This window comes from Parambassis ranga, chromosome 16 (assembly GCF_900634625.1).
Source record: "Parambassis ranga chromosome 16, fParRan2.1, whole genome shotgun sequence".
Classification (NCBI taxonomy): Eukaryota; Metazoa; Chordata; class Actinopteri; family Ambassidae; genus Parambassis; species Parambassis ranga.
In genome coordinates, this window is record NC_041036.1 from 8,442,589 (window position 1) to 8,461,809 (window position 19,221).

The following is a 19,221-nucleotide window of genomic DNA, read 5'->3' on the forward strand; positions in this document are numbered from 1 at the left end:
AAAAAGCACTAAATACTCTGCCACGTCCACACAAATTCATGCTCTTTAAGTTGAACCCCACACATTTAAGTGAAGGATTTATTCAGAAGGATTTGCTAATTAAGGTGTTTGTTGCCTGTACTAGTATCCATGTATTACACTGTTTTATCAGCAGTGCATTTAAAGCGTCTTTTTCAAAATCAGAGACTTTAGGAATTTGTAGCTCTAAATTAATGCACCTTTGTTTTGGCGAAGCAAAAGTTCACTTAATTTCTGTCTCCCTTTGTGTTCCGATAATCAACATGTTAAATCATGCTCATAACATTACAGTGTTGTGGTTTGCATTGCAGTTAGCAGCTGCCTCACATCTGTTGATTCTCAATATCAGCAGCTCTGTGTACATCTGCAGCTTTGTGTGCTCCCCGCTCCCCGAGTGGCTCTGATATTTTAAGAGGATTTAATTAATGGCTGTAATAATATAAAACCAGTCGTGCCGTGACCACTGTGTGTTTGCTGGGCATAAATGAAAGTGTTTTTTTTTAAAATATATATCTCTTCAAGCTGAGGCCAAATATCTTGGCATGTTTTGAGTGCTGCATGTTAAACAAAGAACAATGGTGGGATGCTCCCAGGTTTTTAGATCTTCACGGGTTAAAACTCCTGTGCGTGCGTGCCTGCCTGCATGCTGTCTGTGTCATCAATCTGCTTGCCTTACACCACGGTGCATGACGCATAGCTTTGTTTGGCTGATTGTGACATTCATTGGTGATTGCGATCGTATGACTGATAGTGACGTTCGAATCCTACATCTGTGCGTGAGTTCATGGGTTGTGTTTCTTGTGTATACTAACAGCTCTGCCAATCTCCATCCAGAGGCCAAAGTAGGTCAGATTTATAGGAAAGCTTATTTTGTCTCACTAGCTCGAGGGAACATGTCTCACCTAGTAAGAATGATGGATGATGAGCATTTGATGTGTTCATGTTAGAAGTAGTATTTGGTTGCTTACATTTGAAGCCGTAGCTGTACCTGACCTTCTCGGCATTCAGTGTTTGTTTGTTTGTTTTGGCCATCTTAGAAAATATTTTATATACATATTTATATATCATATATCATATATATATCATATAATTACGCCACTGCGTTCCATTTATTCTGCTCTATTTAGTGATACAGGTGAATAGCTCAGTCTTCACTCCTGTGTCTGGCCTTGTATGCACCTTGTGTCCTGTGGTATATAGCTCTTTAGCTCTCCAGGCTATCTATAAGTAGCTGCTCCAGCTTACCTGTCACTATTAATACCTACAGATTAACCACCTGCGATTCACAGGCACCTGTGATACAGCTACCTGACACGTTTTCAGGAAAAGCTCCTCAAAGACGACCCTTTGATTTTTCGCTCGTAGCTGCAAACAGTCCTGCTGCTGCATGCAGGGATAAGGAGTCTTGCCAACCTGTGGCTTCTGTTATTATTGTCAGTCCCTGTGGAACAATTTTTTTTTTTAAGAAAAAAAAAATGACCTCAAACTGATTCTTCTCGGGCTGAAGGGCTCACTTTGAAGCCACTGCTTTTTAAAACTGTACATCAATCAAAGAGCTGTTTCCCAGTGCTGGCGTTCTGCAGAGGGACTTTTAGCTGCTTTAGAGTGGCATGACACTCGCATCACCTTGCGTGATCCAGCTGTCAGCTGTCCTGCACCCTGAGCTGCTGAGGATGCTACGTGAGGCATATGTGGCACATTTTAAGCCCCGGAAATCTGACAAGAGTTCTACGTAATGCTGTGTTTGCAAGTGTTGAAAGTTTGTCAACATTCAGGAACTTTCAGTTAAATGACACAAGTCCTGAATGTAGACAGAGATTCATACAGAATAAAACAGAAAGATTATATTTGGTCATTTATTTATTTGTCTATTTAGGAAAATGATTAACAATGTATATCTGAGTGGAAAGAATATGTAAACCTTGCTCTTAATCACCACCATATGATGTGTTTACGCAGTCAGTCGTGTTCAGAGAGTTGACGAATAACTATTCGGTAAAGCAAGACATTTTTTTTTCTTTCTTCGTTAAACCAGTAAACCAATAAAACTAAAAGCTGATAATAGGATAAGAAGACATGATATTATTGAAACACAGCTATATTTGTTTCTCTGTAGATTCCTCTATGTTGAGTTGTAAAGGCTTAAGAAAGTCTCACCTTATGGGGTTCTGCAGTAGCAGGAACTCAATGTCTTGTCATCATATTTGATTGAGTTTGTATCAATGCAAGAGCCATGGCCTTATTCAATTAGACCTTGTCTCCCCCTAGTGGGTCACTTATGTGCTACAGTGGAGTTGTCTGCCACAGAGATTTGATGATGAATTCATGAGACAGAGTTTCTTTTAATAACGAAGATATTAATCTTAAAATTAGACGCCACTGCAGGCTGTAATTTAAAAAGAGAAAGGTTTGGCACCCGGTTTACTCCAGTGATAAAACTTTCCAGCATTAAGCAATTAGATGAGTGCTTCCCTACAGCCGAGTTTGCTTCAGACTTTGATACGACACGTTCTGGAGAAGAAAAAAAAATTCACTTCATGAATCCAAATCTGCCTAAAGGTTTTCACATGAGGCTTAGGATAGAATCCTCCTCTGAACAGAATTCTTTTAAAGACATTTAAAGGCTGAATGTTTGATACACAGTCAGTGGATTCAGAGCAGATGCTGCTTACAGTGCGATGCCTTTGCTCTGAACTCCATTGGAACAGTGTCACGGGCAGGTTTGTGCTTGCACCCGATATCCCTGGAGATTTGGCTGCACAATGTACGTCGTCAAGATAGTCATGCTGATTAAGCATTCTGGCAAAACTGGTTACCATTCTGAACGTGTGTCTGTCTGTGTGCTTTTTTGTGTTGTGCATGCTGCTCTTTTTACTGAGGACTACTGTGGTGCAAAGTGAGGTCACAGGTTCAAACCATGGCCACAAAGAAATGATAGAGAAACTGAAATAGAAAGGGAAAGTCCCTCAATATAGGCCCCAAATACTTGAAAGCTCATAGAACTTTTATTCTGTTGCTTTAAAAAGCTTTGTAGCATTTAAAATTTAACATATGTCCACCTGTTTGACTGTCACACTTCACTAATGTGTTGTATCTGGGTCTTTCAGAGGATGACGTTGACTTAGAGGCCCTGGTGAATGATATGAACTCCTCCCTGGAGAGCTTGTACTCCAACTGCAGTGGTCAGCATACAGATTCGACCCCACTGCTGCACAACGGACAGACTGCTTCTTCACACAACCACCACCACCACCATCATGTCCACCATCAACACACGCAGCACACCATGCCACGGCAGGGTCAGCACTCGCACGTCTCCCCCGAGCCTCCTCCGTCTTCCTCCTCCTCGTCCTCGGACTCAACCCAAACCAGCCTTCGCCGATCACAGCCAATGCACATCCTCGCTGTCAGGTAGGTGTTTCTCAATAAAATTATGAATGACTTGTTGTATGCATGTTGCATATTCCTTATTCCTTGTTCCTTGAGTGCCCACTTGAGGCTTGCTTGAGGCTAGCTGCTGGCACACACACACACACACACACACACACACACACAGTTTGGTACTAAACTTTAAGCGTAGCCTCACACATAGGCACAGGTCAAGCCTTCTTTTCTCTCCACATTTCAAAAGGAACCTTTTACTGCACACTATCATTCCTCCACACCCTTGTTGATAATTGGGCATAACGTTTCTTCCCTGCTCGCAATCTGTGGCCTCTGAATGACCCGTTCCTCCTTGTCATTCCTTCTTTGCCTCACACCAACACCAGCAGGAAAAGAAAAGTACAATTTCTCATTTATTTCAGTACCAAGTGCATATGTCTTTCTCAATATAAAGAGTACTAACCCATATCCTCCTTAGGGCTGCATTCCAAAATGGGTGTGCTAACACACACACACACACACACGCACACATTCAGGCAACAGAAGTATAACTGTGCAGTACACACAAACATGTTCAAAGCAGAGCTGGTGTCAGCTCCCATTATTCGCCTTTGGATTGGGATGATCAGGTAATGGAGTATTCTGTCTTATGAGCTCTCTCTCTCAAACACACACTCACACAGGCGCAGGCCCTGAAGTTCTTATTATTCAGGACTGACCTCTGGATAACCCTGTTCTCAAGCTCAGATGGGACGACATCAAAAGGCCTGTTCCCTTTTGAACTCACTGGGTTCTACAGAGAGACAGCGTTTGACAGAGAAAGAGAAAAAGAGAGTAAAAGAAAGACTCTTCCACACTGAGTTTTTAACTATGGAGCTAGAATTTCACCAACGGACCTGCCCATTACAAAAAAACAGATGAAATTTTGAAAAGTTCATGATCAAATGTCAGATGTCATCATTCAAGGCTGACACTGCATGTGTTTAAATTTAAAAACTGCTTTATAGTGATGTCTTGATTCAATATTGATGTGTGATAAATATTGCAAAAAAAATTAGCTAGCAGGCTGCGGGGGTCTGTGATTCTCTCACTTGCTGGGAGAGACTGCTCATTATGGGCAGATCAGACAGAAACAGGCATAAATACTGTACGGCGGAGTTTTATTAATTCCAACTGCACGTCAGCAGCTTTGATTTGGAAAGTTCACTTTTTAAGAGGCTGTTTCAGGCCACAACATTAGACTTCTTCCCCTATTAATCAGCAAATGAATGCAACAAATATGGTTCAGAGCATCCAACTGTCTGTGCTCAAATGAACAACAAGACATGGCAACCAAAAATACTAATAGTCCAGTGATAAGTTAATGATGGTCCCCTGGTCCACCATCATAGTGTAATGTTGATCTCTTTCCGTTCTTCAGGAGGTTACAGGAGGAGGAGCAGCAGCTGAGGACATCATCTCTGCCCGCCATCCCCAACCCGTTCCCTGAGCTTTGCAGTCCAGCAAGCTCACCTGTCCTCAGTCCAGGGTCTCTACCTCCTGGAGAACCCTCTTCAGGCAAATACGTAAGCAAAACCCCACTGTAGAAAATGTTTAAATGTTTTAAATGTCAGGGTTGATTTTGATTTAATTGCATGTTTGTAACATCACTCGTTTTTAAAGATGCACAATTTCATAATACAAGTCAGCTGTATTTAGCGGTTAAGTGCATATTGAACATTGAGGATTTTTTTTCCCAGCTTACATCAGTCCCATGTTGTGCTCATCTGAGGCATGTTGATTGCTTGCATGTGACTGCACTGTACTGTAGAGTGCATGTGTGTGTAGAAGAGGGTTTGCGGCTTTGTTTGATGGAGGGAAAAAAATGAGGTGAAGAGTGGAAGAGCTGAGGGTGTGTGTGATCGTGTGTGTGTGTGTGTGTGTATAATCGTGTGTGTGTGCGTGTGTGTGTGTGTGTGTGTGTGTGTGTGTGTGTGTGTATAATCGTGTGTGTGTGTGTGTGTGTGTGTGTGTGTGTGTGTGTGTGTGTGTGTGTGTGTGTGTGCGCGTGCGCGTGTGTGTGTGTACATGTACCTGCACACATGACTGCATTTCTGTGAGCCTTTGTGTGTTTATGTGCTGACAAAGATTTAGAGACTGGTCTGTCTGTTACTGGAAGTCCCTCCATCATCACTGGTAATGGTCTTCATATGGGACCAGCCAGTACTGGTTACAGTAACATACCAGTTTACAGTAATGTGAGGGTGGAATATTTCTCATAAATACTCTTCCCTGGCTTGGACCCTGCCTGTTCTGGTCATAACTCCTATGGTACGAAATCATAGAGAGCAGTTCCAGTTCAGTCATTTCAAGCCAGAGCACCAGTTGAATATGATCTGCTCTGCTTTCTTAAACATCAGCTCATAAATCACCTGATGACTGGATAAACTTGTGGCATCCAGTAAAAGCTTAAAGAGTTGGGAAGTTTTGGCTTTGAATTGAACATCTGTGACATAAACACTCATCTAAATGGTTAACGTTGGAACAAGCACTGAAAGCTTCAATTTCTTCCTTCATGAGTGGGAAAGTTGTTTCTTTCCTTGTGGGAATGTTGTAGGTTTGAATTACTAGCTATGGCATAAATTCAACAGTACGTGGTAAATCTTAGTTCATATGGTAAATAGGTCAAAGATTAATGTCTTTCTAAGTGGTTATGAGTTTTGCATTGAATTACTAGCTGTGCCATGACTTTGGCTCTTGTACATAATGAAAGCAGGCCCATCTGGTAAATATTCAGAAACCAATTTATTAGAGTGGGTGACTTGCTCGGGGTGGGAATGTTGTTGGTTTTTGAATTCCCAGACGGCCTATTAAGAGTCCAGTAAAGACCAGGAAGTGGAGCAGGGGTTCAGTGGCAGTATAGTAGCAGAGGTGAATTACTTATATGATCTTACAGTAATTGCACAAGGAAATATCTGTGAATGTGTGACTAGAAAATCTATAAAAATGACATGAACTCCACAGATTCTGGTACCAGTCCCATCACAGCAGCTCTTTGACTTATGACCAGAAAGTGTCTGCACTCCTACAAAAAGTTATGTAAACTTGTTTCTCTAAGCACATACTTAAAATCTTTGTTGGTTTTTAGTCATGATTTTGTTGAGTCAAGAAGGTTTACATCACATGTTGACACGTTGCCATACATCTGCTTAGAATGTACTAAATCTTAAACATGCTTATAAAGGTAAACCGTTTCTGCATATACAATAAAACACTGCTTTTGTATTGCGTGGATGGATCACCAAACTTATGTAGGAAGCAATGCTTGGAAAGCCATGGAAAATGTAATTCCCTGTGTGTTTATAGTGCACACACTCACATAAACTTGTGTGCGTGTGCTGTGCATCCACCCATCTATGCATATGGGTGTATGTTTTGTTTTGTTTTTTTTTTCTGGATGGGTGTGTTTGTGCTAGCATTTGCCTGTTTGTCTTTGTGAGTTCTGTAAACTATTTACAGCATTGGCAGTGTCTATCCATTGTTGATGGCAATGGAAAGAATGTCTCATCGTAGCTGTTCCCTCAGTGGAAATTCAATTCAGCACCTTTCCACTGAGAAACTCTCCCGTGGAGCCGTCACATCCCACACATGTGCCTCCGGGGGTCCAGTTTTGGAGGCATACAGAACAACAAGCAATAACAATGGTTTTGTGCACACATACTCCACCATACTGAGCGGTTCAGATCAATAAAGGAGTAGGTGATTTGTTTTGTGTTTGACAAGTGGGATGGTGAGCAGGTAAATTATTGCGCCTGCTTTCCAAGACCTCTAACCTTCATCATTTGAACCATATGTGCCCTGTTTTGTGTTTTCTTTTCTGCCTTTATCTACCCGTCTCCCTGCCCTCTAAATATCCAGTTCAGGCCAGCCAGCCTGCTGTTGAGAAGTTTCTCTGTTTAGTTTACTGAATTTTCCAACCTCCGGGCGCTTTCTGACAGACTCTCATACTTTCTGTCCCTCTGCTCCTCCTTACCTCACTCCTTGGCCTGTGTGTAGGAGGCGCGAGGACGCAGTGCAGGGCTGTCAGAAATCACCGGGCAAGCTGTTTGACATGGCCATATGATTCTCAATTACTTCACTTTCCTTCACTATATCCTTCCCCCTGTCTGTGTTTCTCTATTTCTTCTCTGTTAACCTGCTCCAGCTTGGCTTTGTAGCTGTACACTCGTCTGAAATAGATATAATGTACATCAGATTTTATTCGCTGTTCTGTTGTGTAATTGTAGAATCAGTGAAATATAAAGGGCCTTGTCAGAGCGAATATAAGTGCTTCATTTGACAGATTAATGAAGAACATGGAGCTTTGAGCGCTGACTGCATTCCACAGTGCAGCGCAGATGGGCACATATACTTAACACAATGGCTTCCTGCGCCTGCTATGGATTTTACTGCCCAACATGGTTTTACTTTCATGTAATTCTAAAACTCTGTACATCTTCTTGTATACAATACTGTAAGGTGTCCAAAAATCAACCATGCTACAATTGTTTGGAGCTCGGCCTGTATAATTCATCTTGTGCAATGGAAAAATCTATAAGAAGCCTTGAATGAGAGGTAATTAGCCAGTACATCCATAACTTTTTTCAGTCCTGGTTCTTGATGGTCTGTCCTCAGCAGTGCAGTACAGTGCTTGGACACTGTGTTCCCACTTGATTTGCCAGATTTTGTTGGATTTAGTGTACTCGGACTGGATGTCCTGCAGCTCACTTTGCTCTACAGTATGGGGAGGCAGGATCGCGCCCTGACTCTGATTCTCTAGTCTGTGATTCATTATGTTCCTAATGATTGGGCTGTTACTGTGTGTCTTGGACTGTGTGTCGGCTGCTTTTCTCTGTCATTGCTCCATGTTTTGGTCCTTTTATCCTCACTGTATAATCCAGTCAGAATTCCTGTTGAACTCAGCATGGGCATAAGTACTGTGAAATGTCCTGTTACAGTTTTGTCCTCTAGATGAGTACTTATTTGTACAAGAAGCCAAAAATAGCTCATGGTGCCAGACATGCTGTGGAGGTTGTGTTGGCACTAATAATGTTAGCAAATGGCCAGCATCATTGTCCAGCTGTCCGACTAAAATGCACGGCTTTCTCTATAAAACAGGCAAACTGCACATCATACCCTCTAATTTGTAGCATTAACAATATTTACCGGTAATAATTCCTGTATTGAATGCCAATGTTATCATGTAAATATGTTCAGGGTTACACAAATATTGTACCCGACTGTTATTTATGTTTTCTGAGTGCATGTGAAAGGTTACAACTATGTATGTAAATATGTCCAGGGTTATGCAAATATAGTACCTATTTATAGTATTATATTTACAAGTGGAAGCAGCATGTACAGATTCCATCTGTACTCTTGATGCCTGCATACACTTACTGTATCTGTTTTGCTATAATGAGAACAGCTGGTATTTGTATATATCCAGTATGAGTTTCATGTTATGTTCTGTTCACTCAGTATCCTTTTTCTGCCCTTTCACTCTGAATCTGGGTGGTATTCTTGGCTGTGCCAGCGATTGTTAACACTTGCACTAACGATGGCGATTGTGATCACTTTTCCACCTCATCTCCCTTTTCCTCACCATCGCAACATGACTTTGCCTCCGTCTGACTTTAAAGCTGTGACACCTGCTTATCCAAAAGCATTTTGAAAATGCCTTCAGTGCCCAATGGACTAAAATATAATTTACATGATAAGCCCATGATGCTAGCAGCCTTGAACTTGTATTGTATGGTTGAAAGTTGAATATGGGTGTGAGCTTTTACTGACTCCTGATGCAGAATATGATCATATCAGCAAGTTGAATATTTTTTGAGGCCATATAGCCAAAGGTAAATAAAATGATACATAAGGATACATAAGGTCACTGATTACATAGGTACTTTACATCAAATATCTTCATCAGATTTAAACATGATCCTCCTCAGGGAACGGAATTGCATCCATGGCAACAGTACGTTACACATAACGGTCTGTTCTTCAGACATATCAGACTGGAGACCACCACCATTGACCAATTTGTATCCAACATAGCTGTGTAATGTGATATCAATATTTATTCCAATTTTATTATCAGCAAAAAATTATTCAATAATTAATTAATAATTGATTATTAGTTTAACGACACAGATTTTTAAGACCCAGAGTAAAAACAATTACAGTTTCTGAAAAGAGAGTATAGCAGCATCTAACTAGAAACAGCCGATATATTTAAATAATGGCATCAATCCACCTCACCTCTCCCTCTCTTAGCACTGAAACATGGCATTCCCTGGCTGCTGCCTTCCTGAATGTTGGAAATACTCCAGGTCAAAGGGCAGATTTTTCCACTGTAAAAGCAGAATGGAATGCCGTCGATGCCCAAACTGTTGGCCTCAATGTGTGGGAACGTCTGTGGTCGTGTGCAGGAGTGTGTGTGTGTGCACATGTATTTTAAAAGTAGGGGTGTGCCTGTTTTGTGCATTGTGTGTGTGCGTGTGTGTGTCTGATTTATGTATGTTTGTCTTTACGAGGCAAGGGATACTTACATGTGTGTGCATCTGCGAGAGCGTTCGACAGTATGTTTATTTGTGAGCTCTGCTTCTCGTTGTGGTACTGATGTGTTCTGCAAGCCGCACTGTGCAGAGATCAAAGGTGACACAGCGCCAGAAATCTGCTGGCTCACTGCTCCAGCAGCCAGCCTGCTTTTAAATGGATCTTAAAGTGAAACACAGAACACACACATACAGGCACTTGTTGTATTGTGTAATCATCGCCATCTAGTCACGTTTATATGTTTGCGGCGTACATGTGTGTGATTTGTACTGTTTATACTACTCGGATTGTTTACGTCTTTGTGATTATTTGTAACTGATGTGAGCAGAAATTATGCACTCGAACTGGATGTCTTATTGAGCTTGTGCGTGCATGCATCTGTGTGTGTATATTTGATGCATGCCTGCCTCTTGGCCTCATTATTCCTAACATAACATCTAGTCTCTGAGCCCAAGACACACACACACACACACACACACACACACACGCACACACACACACACACACACACACACATATACACTTGCATGTTAACTGATGCTCTTTGTGGCAAAGGTAAAGCCAGCATGCAGGCAGTACAGTAAAACTTTGTCAGCATACATATCCCTGTTCTCTCTTCCTCAAGCAGACACAATACATTGGGTGACTGAGTGGATTTGCAGCATTCACTGCTGTAAAATACAAATTGTTTGGCTGCTGTTGAACAAATGTGACCTGGAGGAGTGCCAGGCAGGTTGTGGTTGAGTCTGGAACATCTCATGTGTCAGCGCCATATTTATCCCAAGCTGCTAAATGGAAACATGCCTCAACCTGCTAGCTAGACCTGCTACTGCCACACTGCCACAGAGACACACAAGCAGGTACACACGTACACATGGCCTGTTTAATAATACTGTAGGCTGGGATGATTAGTCTGAGTAATGGCTTAGTTTAAATAAATAAGACTTCTAAATTGGCTGGACAGAGCCAGCTAGGAACAGAGCAGCATCTCATAACTTGTGCAAACACCATTGTTGGTTATGTAAAATGTGTTTGTGTATATTAACAGTGGAATTCTTTACAAAATACACCTTGAAAAGCACTACAAAATTACTTTTTATTAATTCAAGTTATGCAAAAGACACATCAGCTTACAACTGTACTGTTGCTAGAATACCGAGACGCTTAAAAGTCAGCAAAACTACCAAGCTATCTCCAGTAAATACACTGTCTTCAGTGTAGCAGAAAGGAACTTGTCATAAATTATGCTTATTAAAAGTGAGGCACCTACATACAGGAACGTATAGTCCAACAAGTGATTATGTGTAAATTTCCAATTTTAAAAAGATAAATGACACTTGTGGGTCTAGCCACACTGCAAAATAACATATCAGTCTGTTAGCATAGTGGCTAGTTCAGCATGCAAGATGATGATGTGAAAGCGTATGGATGCATCTTCCATCAGACATGGTGCTTCATTAATTTACCTGATTTCATTATTTTAAAGCTTAAACCCAATCAGCCCCATAGTATATAGTACAATCACTGCCATGTGAATTAATGCATAATTGTCATGCTGGGAAATCACAAGCTGTCTAAATTCTGCCTATTGTTCCTTATTGTATTAACTTTACCTTGAGGTAAATGTCTTTCTATGGAAGCATGACTGGACCACCCAGGCGCTGGGGCATGATGCACCTTTAATGGTCCATCCTTCACTACTTGTCTCAGAAGGCTGGCAGTGTAAGATTAGAAGCCACAAATTTCTTCCAGCTAAAAGGGCAAGATCCCATTACTCCTGAAGCTAATGGGAATCCCTGATAGCGATTGCTGTCTGCTCCGCTGTTGTCTTCACATTCGATTATCAGAGTTTCAAATGTGCGTACAAATACTGTTTTGCTCATTGGTGGATGATGATAAGAATTAAAGACTCTGTAACCATGTTTTACACCAGGGGTTATTTTACACTCAACATTTCTCATGTTATGTCATATATGTCATGTCAGCAATAAGTGTGTGATTACAGGTGTGTGTGCGCATCTAGGTGTGGTTGTGTCCATGTGTTGCACAAAGAGAGCAGTGTTGCTCCCTGTAGGCATTTCATCTGGCCTTAACTGAGTAGAGCTGCTGGACTCATGTAGGTCATAGAGACTGCAGTTCTCTCTCTCTCTCTTACTCTCTCTCTCTCACTCACACACACACATACACACACTGTCTCTGTCTGGGGAAAGTAGGACAGCTCAGATTTCTGAAGCTGGTGCTGTGAAAAGGCAGAAAGGAAAGGGGGAATAAAGCAGAGAGGGGGAGATATTTTAATGGAGTATTTAATAAAATCCAAGCAATAAATTTAAAATAAAGATTTGATAACTATGGAAATAGTTGTTAATCTTTGGGGAAAACTACAAACATTAGCAAACAATCACTATTTAAATCCTCTAAAGTAATGAGTAGAGAGTAAGAGAGTAAGGAGACGACTCTTAAGACATAATTGGTTCACATGTGTTTTCAACTATCTCCTTTCGGTGTTTACTTATTGGAGCATCAAATGAATAATAAATAGATGCAGAAACAAGTCAGTAAAATGGATGAGAGAGATAAAGAGAAACTCCGCAGACAAGTGTCCTACTCCAGGAGCTGGTGGAGGGATTTGTGTCAAAAGAGAGAAGGAGAGTGACAGACAGGAGACACTGTAATCTTGACGTCCCCAGAGAATGTTCCTCGTTATTGGGGACAGCTTGCACAGAACTGAGCCACACTGTGATTCCTCTGAATGGGAAGTGATTGTTTGTACTTGCCTGTGAGGCTGTTAGTCTTTTCTTAGACTCACTCACAGTTTTTTTTTTTAATTTAATTTGAACATTTTATCAGATGTGTTACATTTAAATATAACCTCTCCTGACCAGCCACTCATTGCCAGGAAATAGGAGGACCACTTTCAGTTTTATTCCCAAAGATGTCAGTGATGTCATCCTTTGTTTGCCCAATTAAATTTTAACCCCCTCCTTGTGTCCTTCCACTGTAAATGGACAATAGCTCCAAATCAGCAGTGGTCTCAAAGTACATTTGCTGCCCAGGGTGTGCTGGCAATTAGGCCCAGTAATTAAGTAACAATTAAGCATCCGTTCCCGCTTTTACTCCTGTTGGTAAAATATTTGGCTCCATGCAGGGTGCTTCTCAGCAGGCAGTCACAGTGAATAGCAAGGAGGCTGGTTTTGCTTCGTCATGACCCTTTTTTGATGGTCTTTCAAATGTGTGCTGCCATGAATGAGGATCAACTGGTGAAAGTATGTCATTCAAATTAACTTAAATTACATGTCGCAGGAGTGTCTCTGCTGAAAATGTTTTTATTTTTGCTTTTATAAAGTGATGCATTCCAACCATAGTTAAACTAAAATCGCCTACAAATACCTCTGTTTGATATTATACCACATGTCCAAATGTCTGACCTAAATTTGCTGACCTTCATTGCTAATTAATTCGTTCCAGAATATTTCAACCTTGAGGTTTGTGAGTCTGAGTGGTTGTTAAGAGTCAGTAGACTGATTAAGATACAGTATATGGTCTGGTGCAAAGCTTCATGTCAAAAGTGATGGCAGCCCTGGGAGTCTTTTTTTTCTCTTCTCTATTCATGTTCTCTGCATTTATTCCCTCCATCTCTCCTTTGGTATCTTTCTGCCCCCCTTTCTGCTTCTTTTGCTGCGCTGAGCCCAGTTAGGCCTCTGTATCTTGGGTCTTAATTTGACACAGTAATTGGATGACAAGGGACAGTTCTCTGTGCCTTCCTCATGAGTCAGCAGAGTTTTCTTGGCTTGTGCCTCCCACTCCGGCTGACTACAGGCACTGAGCGGGGACCGCCAATTGTTCGAGGCTCATTCAGTTTTTTTGTGTGTTTGTGTATATGTGTGTTTGTGTGTGTGTGTGTGTGTGTGTGTGTGTGTGTGTGTCTCTCTATCTCATCATCCGTACATCAGTTTCCAGGGCAGCTCAGACCACACACAGTCCAGCATTACAGTCACAGGGACTTTATAAAGGGTTCTTGTTAGTCTGTAGCTTGGGGTGGCTCAAATCAGCCTATCAATGGCTACAGTTCTTTTCTGTGTAGGGCTATTGTAAAAAAAAAAAAAAAAAAAAAAAAAAGAATAGGAATAGCAACTACTTGGTATTTTAACACTTCACTGTACTGCTGTTATCACATATTTTACAGGAGTATCCTCAAAACCCAAGAGCCCAAACTGCTACTGTAAAGGTGCATTTGCACAATGAATCATAGATATTCTGAGCTATGACAGTACAGGAAATGAATGTCCAAGTATTGTGTATTCTGCTCCTGACAAGCTCAGTCCAGTCTGATGTTGAGGTCATAGATGGCCAAAGCTCATTTAAGGGCTGTGGTTAAGGTTAGAGCAGGCCATAATCATGTGAAAGGGAAGAACTCACAGCAAGAAAGTCCCAGATAATCAAACCGAGTTTCCATCCTGCTTCAGCACTGACATGGGAGCTATCATCAGAGATGAAGTTGAATATGAATATTTGATGTGACTAGATTTTTATTTGTGTGTTGTTTTACCCCTCACTGGTTTATCCAGGTATTTCCAGTAGTTCACAACATTGCTCGTATGTAATGGATGTGTGTGCAGGCTTGTATGCCTAATGGCTAGTCTTTTAGTAACTCCTATCTGATGTAATGGCTTGTAATACCAGTGGATCTATTTATAGAGCAGCAGCCAATTCTTAAAGAGATTGATGTGTGTATGCATGTTAGCTGCTGGGCGTGTACACACATGCTTGTGTGTACATACTTCAGTTTAGTTTCAGTCTTGTGTCTTTGGGTGTGGAAAGATTATGCGTGTGTGTTTATAGGTGTTTTAGCGAACAGAAGCTATATACTCAAAAATGTACATTACGTATGCTCTGTGGATGAGTAAGTGATCACATGTAGGTGCCTGTGTGTCTGATTAAGTGTGTGTGTGTGCTCTTGTACATCTGTCTTGTGTCATAGACCATTGAAGTGAGGACAGTTTTGTAAAGCGAGGACATTTTGTCCCGTCCTTACTTTCAAAGGGCTGTTTGAGGGTTTAGACTTGGTTTTAGGGTAAAGGTTAGAATTAGGTTTAGATCACTGTTAGGGTGAAGTGTATGGTAAGGCAATGAGTTGTGATGGTTAAGGTTAGGGTGAGGGACTAGGGGATGCATTATGTCAATAAATGTCCTGACAAAGATAGCTGTACACGGGTGTGTGTGTGTGTACTGGAGTTGCCTGAAGCTTACAGTCTTTCCCTGAGGGATTACATCACAGGGCAGTTATCAGACCTGAGTCATCAGTCAGAGGTTGAGAGGCCCTGCTTCTTCCTTTATTTCCTTCTTTCTTCATGAAAAAGTCGATTAGGCTGGTTTAAGCATCTCATTTTTGCCAGTTCTTCATCTCTTCCTGCAGATGATGGTTGTTATTCTGCATTCTGTTTCTACCAGCTGCCTGCTGTGTTCCAAGCCTCCACCAGCCAGCCCTCCTTATGCTAGATTCATCTCTTGCTTTGTGCATCATCTATGTGTTCTGAGCGTTTATCATGCAGATCCTCGCGTTGATGTGATTTATTGTAAGTAGATGACATTCAAAAGTCTAACTGTGTGTTATTGTATCTGCCATTGTTGTCTGCCCAGTTTGCGTGAGATTTACTGTGAGGTCACATCACAGCTGTAGGTTCATACTGTCCCACAGAGCAGAACAAACATTCAGAGACTTGACTTTGGACTCCACTGTCATCACTCCAGAATTAGTTGTGGCAATACAAAGACTTGACGCCACCTCTGTTTTATGATAATCCAGGAGTAATTATGTCAAACGGAACCCAGTGTTGAACCGGTTGAACCGACCATGCCAAACCCAATCAGTGCATTTCCTGGTTTCTTGCTGCACAAAACATGTAATTAGATTATCTTTGCTGTTTGAAAAAGGTAGATGTAGATTATATTTCAACGAACTCTTTGCATGGCTCCAGAGTGGAGACCTTTATAGCACGTATTTGTATTCATGTAGCTTTCATTTTTGCTCACCCTAATACCTGCACTGCCTCTGACTGGCTCTAGTAAAAGTGTTTGATTCAAGATGACTGAAAGGCTCAGCCCATTCTGATCTGAGTTATTTGAGTTTTAATGATCTGTTTCTGTTTCATTTTTTAGACAATTGTTGTGATTTTGCCACATATATATATATATATATATATATATATATGTGTATATGTGTATGTATATATATATATATATGTATATATATATATATATATATATATATATATATATATATATATATATATATATATATATATATTGTATATCTGATACCTTTTTAGAAGTTTAAATCTGCAGTTTTCCTTCCTACTGAGTGTTAAGCCTTGTTGTATCAAAAGGGTTGTTATCATTAAAATGACTGTCTTGACTGCCTGAGGTAGTTCAAACCTGTTTTGCACCATGTGTGATGTGTGCAGTCTTCTTGGGGCTTTCCCCTCTGCATGACAAACCGTGACGTAGACATGGGAGTGTGAGCAGTGGCAGAGAAGGGGGTGGGTGGGAGAGACAGCTGTGCAGGCTAGATATGTAGTTAACAGTGGAAAGCATTCATACTACACATTCTGCTGCAGTGTGTCACCGCACTGCTTCCCACTCTTTTGCCTTCACTCCTCACATCCGTCTGTCTCCTGTTTCTCCTACACATACACACCCACGTACGTGTCTGTGTGCATGTGCAATTGTACACACACACACACACACACTCCCCCTCTTTCTCTCTCTCTCTCTCTTGCTTTCTTGCTCCCAGCCTCAGACTTCCCCTCTCCCTCCCACCTTTTCAGCCCCAAAGTTTCCCGCTACAGTAAATTAAGTTGTACCACTATTTCCTCTTCACTTCTGTGGAACTGTGCTTATTCCTGGATTACACCTCACCCACACATGTACAAGCACACATACCCTCCCCTCCACTAAAAAGAAGTAAGTTGCTCCAAGGACAGCATAAAGCTTTTCTTGCCTTTCCCAGACGGGGTGTGTCAAAGCTTTTGTCTGTCTGATGCTGTATTAAATATCAGAGTTAAACAGGAGGGGTGGGGGTGGGGGGGCTTTGTATGTATGTGTGTGCAAAAGTCTCCATTTTTTTTGTTCTTTAGAAAGAAAGAATGTTGGCATAAAGCTAGCCACCGGGGGAGGAGTAGAAGGTTGGAGTGCTGCTCCAGGTTTGTTTCATTTCATTTGCTCTGTAATGAGTCTTGTTCTGCTGCAAGAGGCAGAGAGAGAGATCTGACTGAGGGGTTCAAAGTTAAGCCACAGGAAGGGAGGAAAGGAGAGAAGAAGAAGAAGGGAGGATGGAAGGGAGAGGAAAGAGAGGCAGGGAAAAGCACACAAGCCAACAAGCCAACAAACCCTCACTTCAAAACTTCAGAATAATTTTGGAGGCGTAGAGAAGTGACAAAGACAAACTTTCCTCACTCCTTCATTTAGTTCCTTCCTCTCCCTGCTCCTCATCACTGCCCCACACCCTTCTCAAATGAACCCTCTTGCGTCGAGCTCTGAAAAGAAACTGAAGCAGGGAGCTTCAAGAGGTCTGAAAAAGTTGGCTGTGTCTGTGCATGACTGTGCGTCTGTGTGTGTCTACTGGAGTGTGTATGCCTCTCAGGGAGTGTGTGTGTGTGTCTGTATGTGTGTGCGCAGCTAGGTCTGTGTGGGAATGATTACATCAGCCTGCTGCAGCTTTATGATTGGTTGGTGAGCGTGTGGTTTGATTCACTGTGCCTCGGAGCCCATGGCTGAGGCTGTAACCCTTTGTGAGGGGGAGAGAGAGGGAGAGAGAGAGAGGCAGAGGGAAGAAAAGAGAGAGAGAACGATAGTTGTCAGACTCCACCGGCACTGGAACCACTGTACTGTACCTGCTGCCATCCGATCGCTGACTGTTTCTGTGTCTCTGTCCTGTCTGCTGTACACACACTGGCTTTAGGTCGCACAGACAGTTCCTTTTTTTTTCTTTTTTCTTTTTTTTGACAGAGCTGGCGGCCTAGAGATAGACTAGCTATATGACAGGTAGCACAACTGCAACTGTCAGCTGTCGGCATTCAGATTAGTATCTTTCCTTCTGGAGGGGACAGGGCAACAGAACAGCAGAGGTTCTCTGTCTTAGTGACTGTGTATGAGTGACTGTGTGTGAGTGTGTGTGTGTATGTGAATGCTTAGGGAGCCAGACTCACTCCAAAAATGCCTTCGTGTTCCCCGGACTGCTGCCTATTGCGGGCCGTGGAGGTAAGACCGTTCTCTTATCTCTCCTTGTATGTGTGTCTCTGCCACTCTTTACCTCCTTTGTCCTGTGTACATGTCTCAAGGGCCAAAGACAGTTTGTCTTTTTCAAGATGTGAGCAGAGCAATTTTAAAAAAAGGAGTCAAATACGTCAGCAGGTTTGAATGATTGAGGCTCTCTTTTTCTTTAAGCAATTCTGTAGGATAGAGTGCCTCGGGCCTGGTTTGGGCAAACTGTGATCCCTTAAGCTGACTATTTGCTTTAGAATTGAATAGAATGTCTTTGTCATATGTGGTAAGCATGCATATGTTACATGTGAAGGCTTAGCTGGATGAATTCCTGTGTAGGCTAACAAGACTGGATTCCTCTATAGGTTAAGTAGGCTGCTCTAGTTTTCTCTCTGGTCCCTTAGGTGTGTGTGTGTGTGTATCCTGCGAAGATTAACGCATGGCATCTTCGCACGTAGTGGAAATAAAGGATTATTTAGAATGATCGATTTACCTCTGTTATATTTCTTGTGGATGTATGTGTGCAAATAGTGGATGTGTGTGTGTGTGTGTGTACATGGTGTCTCAGATGTAGTGTGTAAAAACAGGTCTGCACTTGATGAGGCTATATTGATCAGTTGAGCTGTTGTTGTCAATGGAAACAAAATTGTAATATTTTGTAAAAAAAAAACAAATTACAAAATAACAACCAGTTTGGATAAGAATGTGTGTTTGTGTTGTTGTCAATATCCATGTCTTTTGCTGTGTATGCATTGTTTTGATGAGCTACAGTGAGAAACTTAATGCTGACTTCCCATTTTAAGCTACAGCACACCTATTTGGACAAGAACAGATGCTAGTTATACACTGCAGTATATTTGTTTCAACAAGTTTGCTGTAAGAAATGCTCGTCTGTGATTTCTTATGCCACAATTACTACATAGTCTTAAATGTCTGTTCTTTTCTATTGTGTGCTATAATTACAGGCCTGTCTTATGCTATAGT

General features: G+C 41.6%; 1 protein-coding gene across 4 annotated transcripts in view; it reads left to right on the forward strand.

The window, feature by feature from the left end:
• The window catches only part of LOC114448034 (growth factor receptor-bound protein 10-like), a 55,742-nt gene that overhangs the window by 24,415 nt on the left and 12,106 nt on the right, over positions 1-19,221 (forward strand). For 3 of the 4 annotated variants that reach the window (XM_028424649.1, XM_028424650.1, XM_028424651.1), the window contains exons 4-5: positions 3,126-3,429; positions 4,823-4,967. In XM_028424649.1, the coding sequence (XP_028280450.1) occupies positions 3,126-3,429; positions 4,823-4,967 (449 nt within the window). Of the gene's footprint in view, positions 1-3,125; positions 3,430-4,822; positions 4,968-17,790; positions 18,235-19,221 lie in introns of those variants that run through there. The other variant, XM_028424652.1, reaches the window with a different exon arrangement.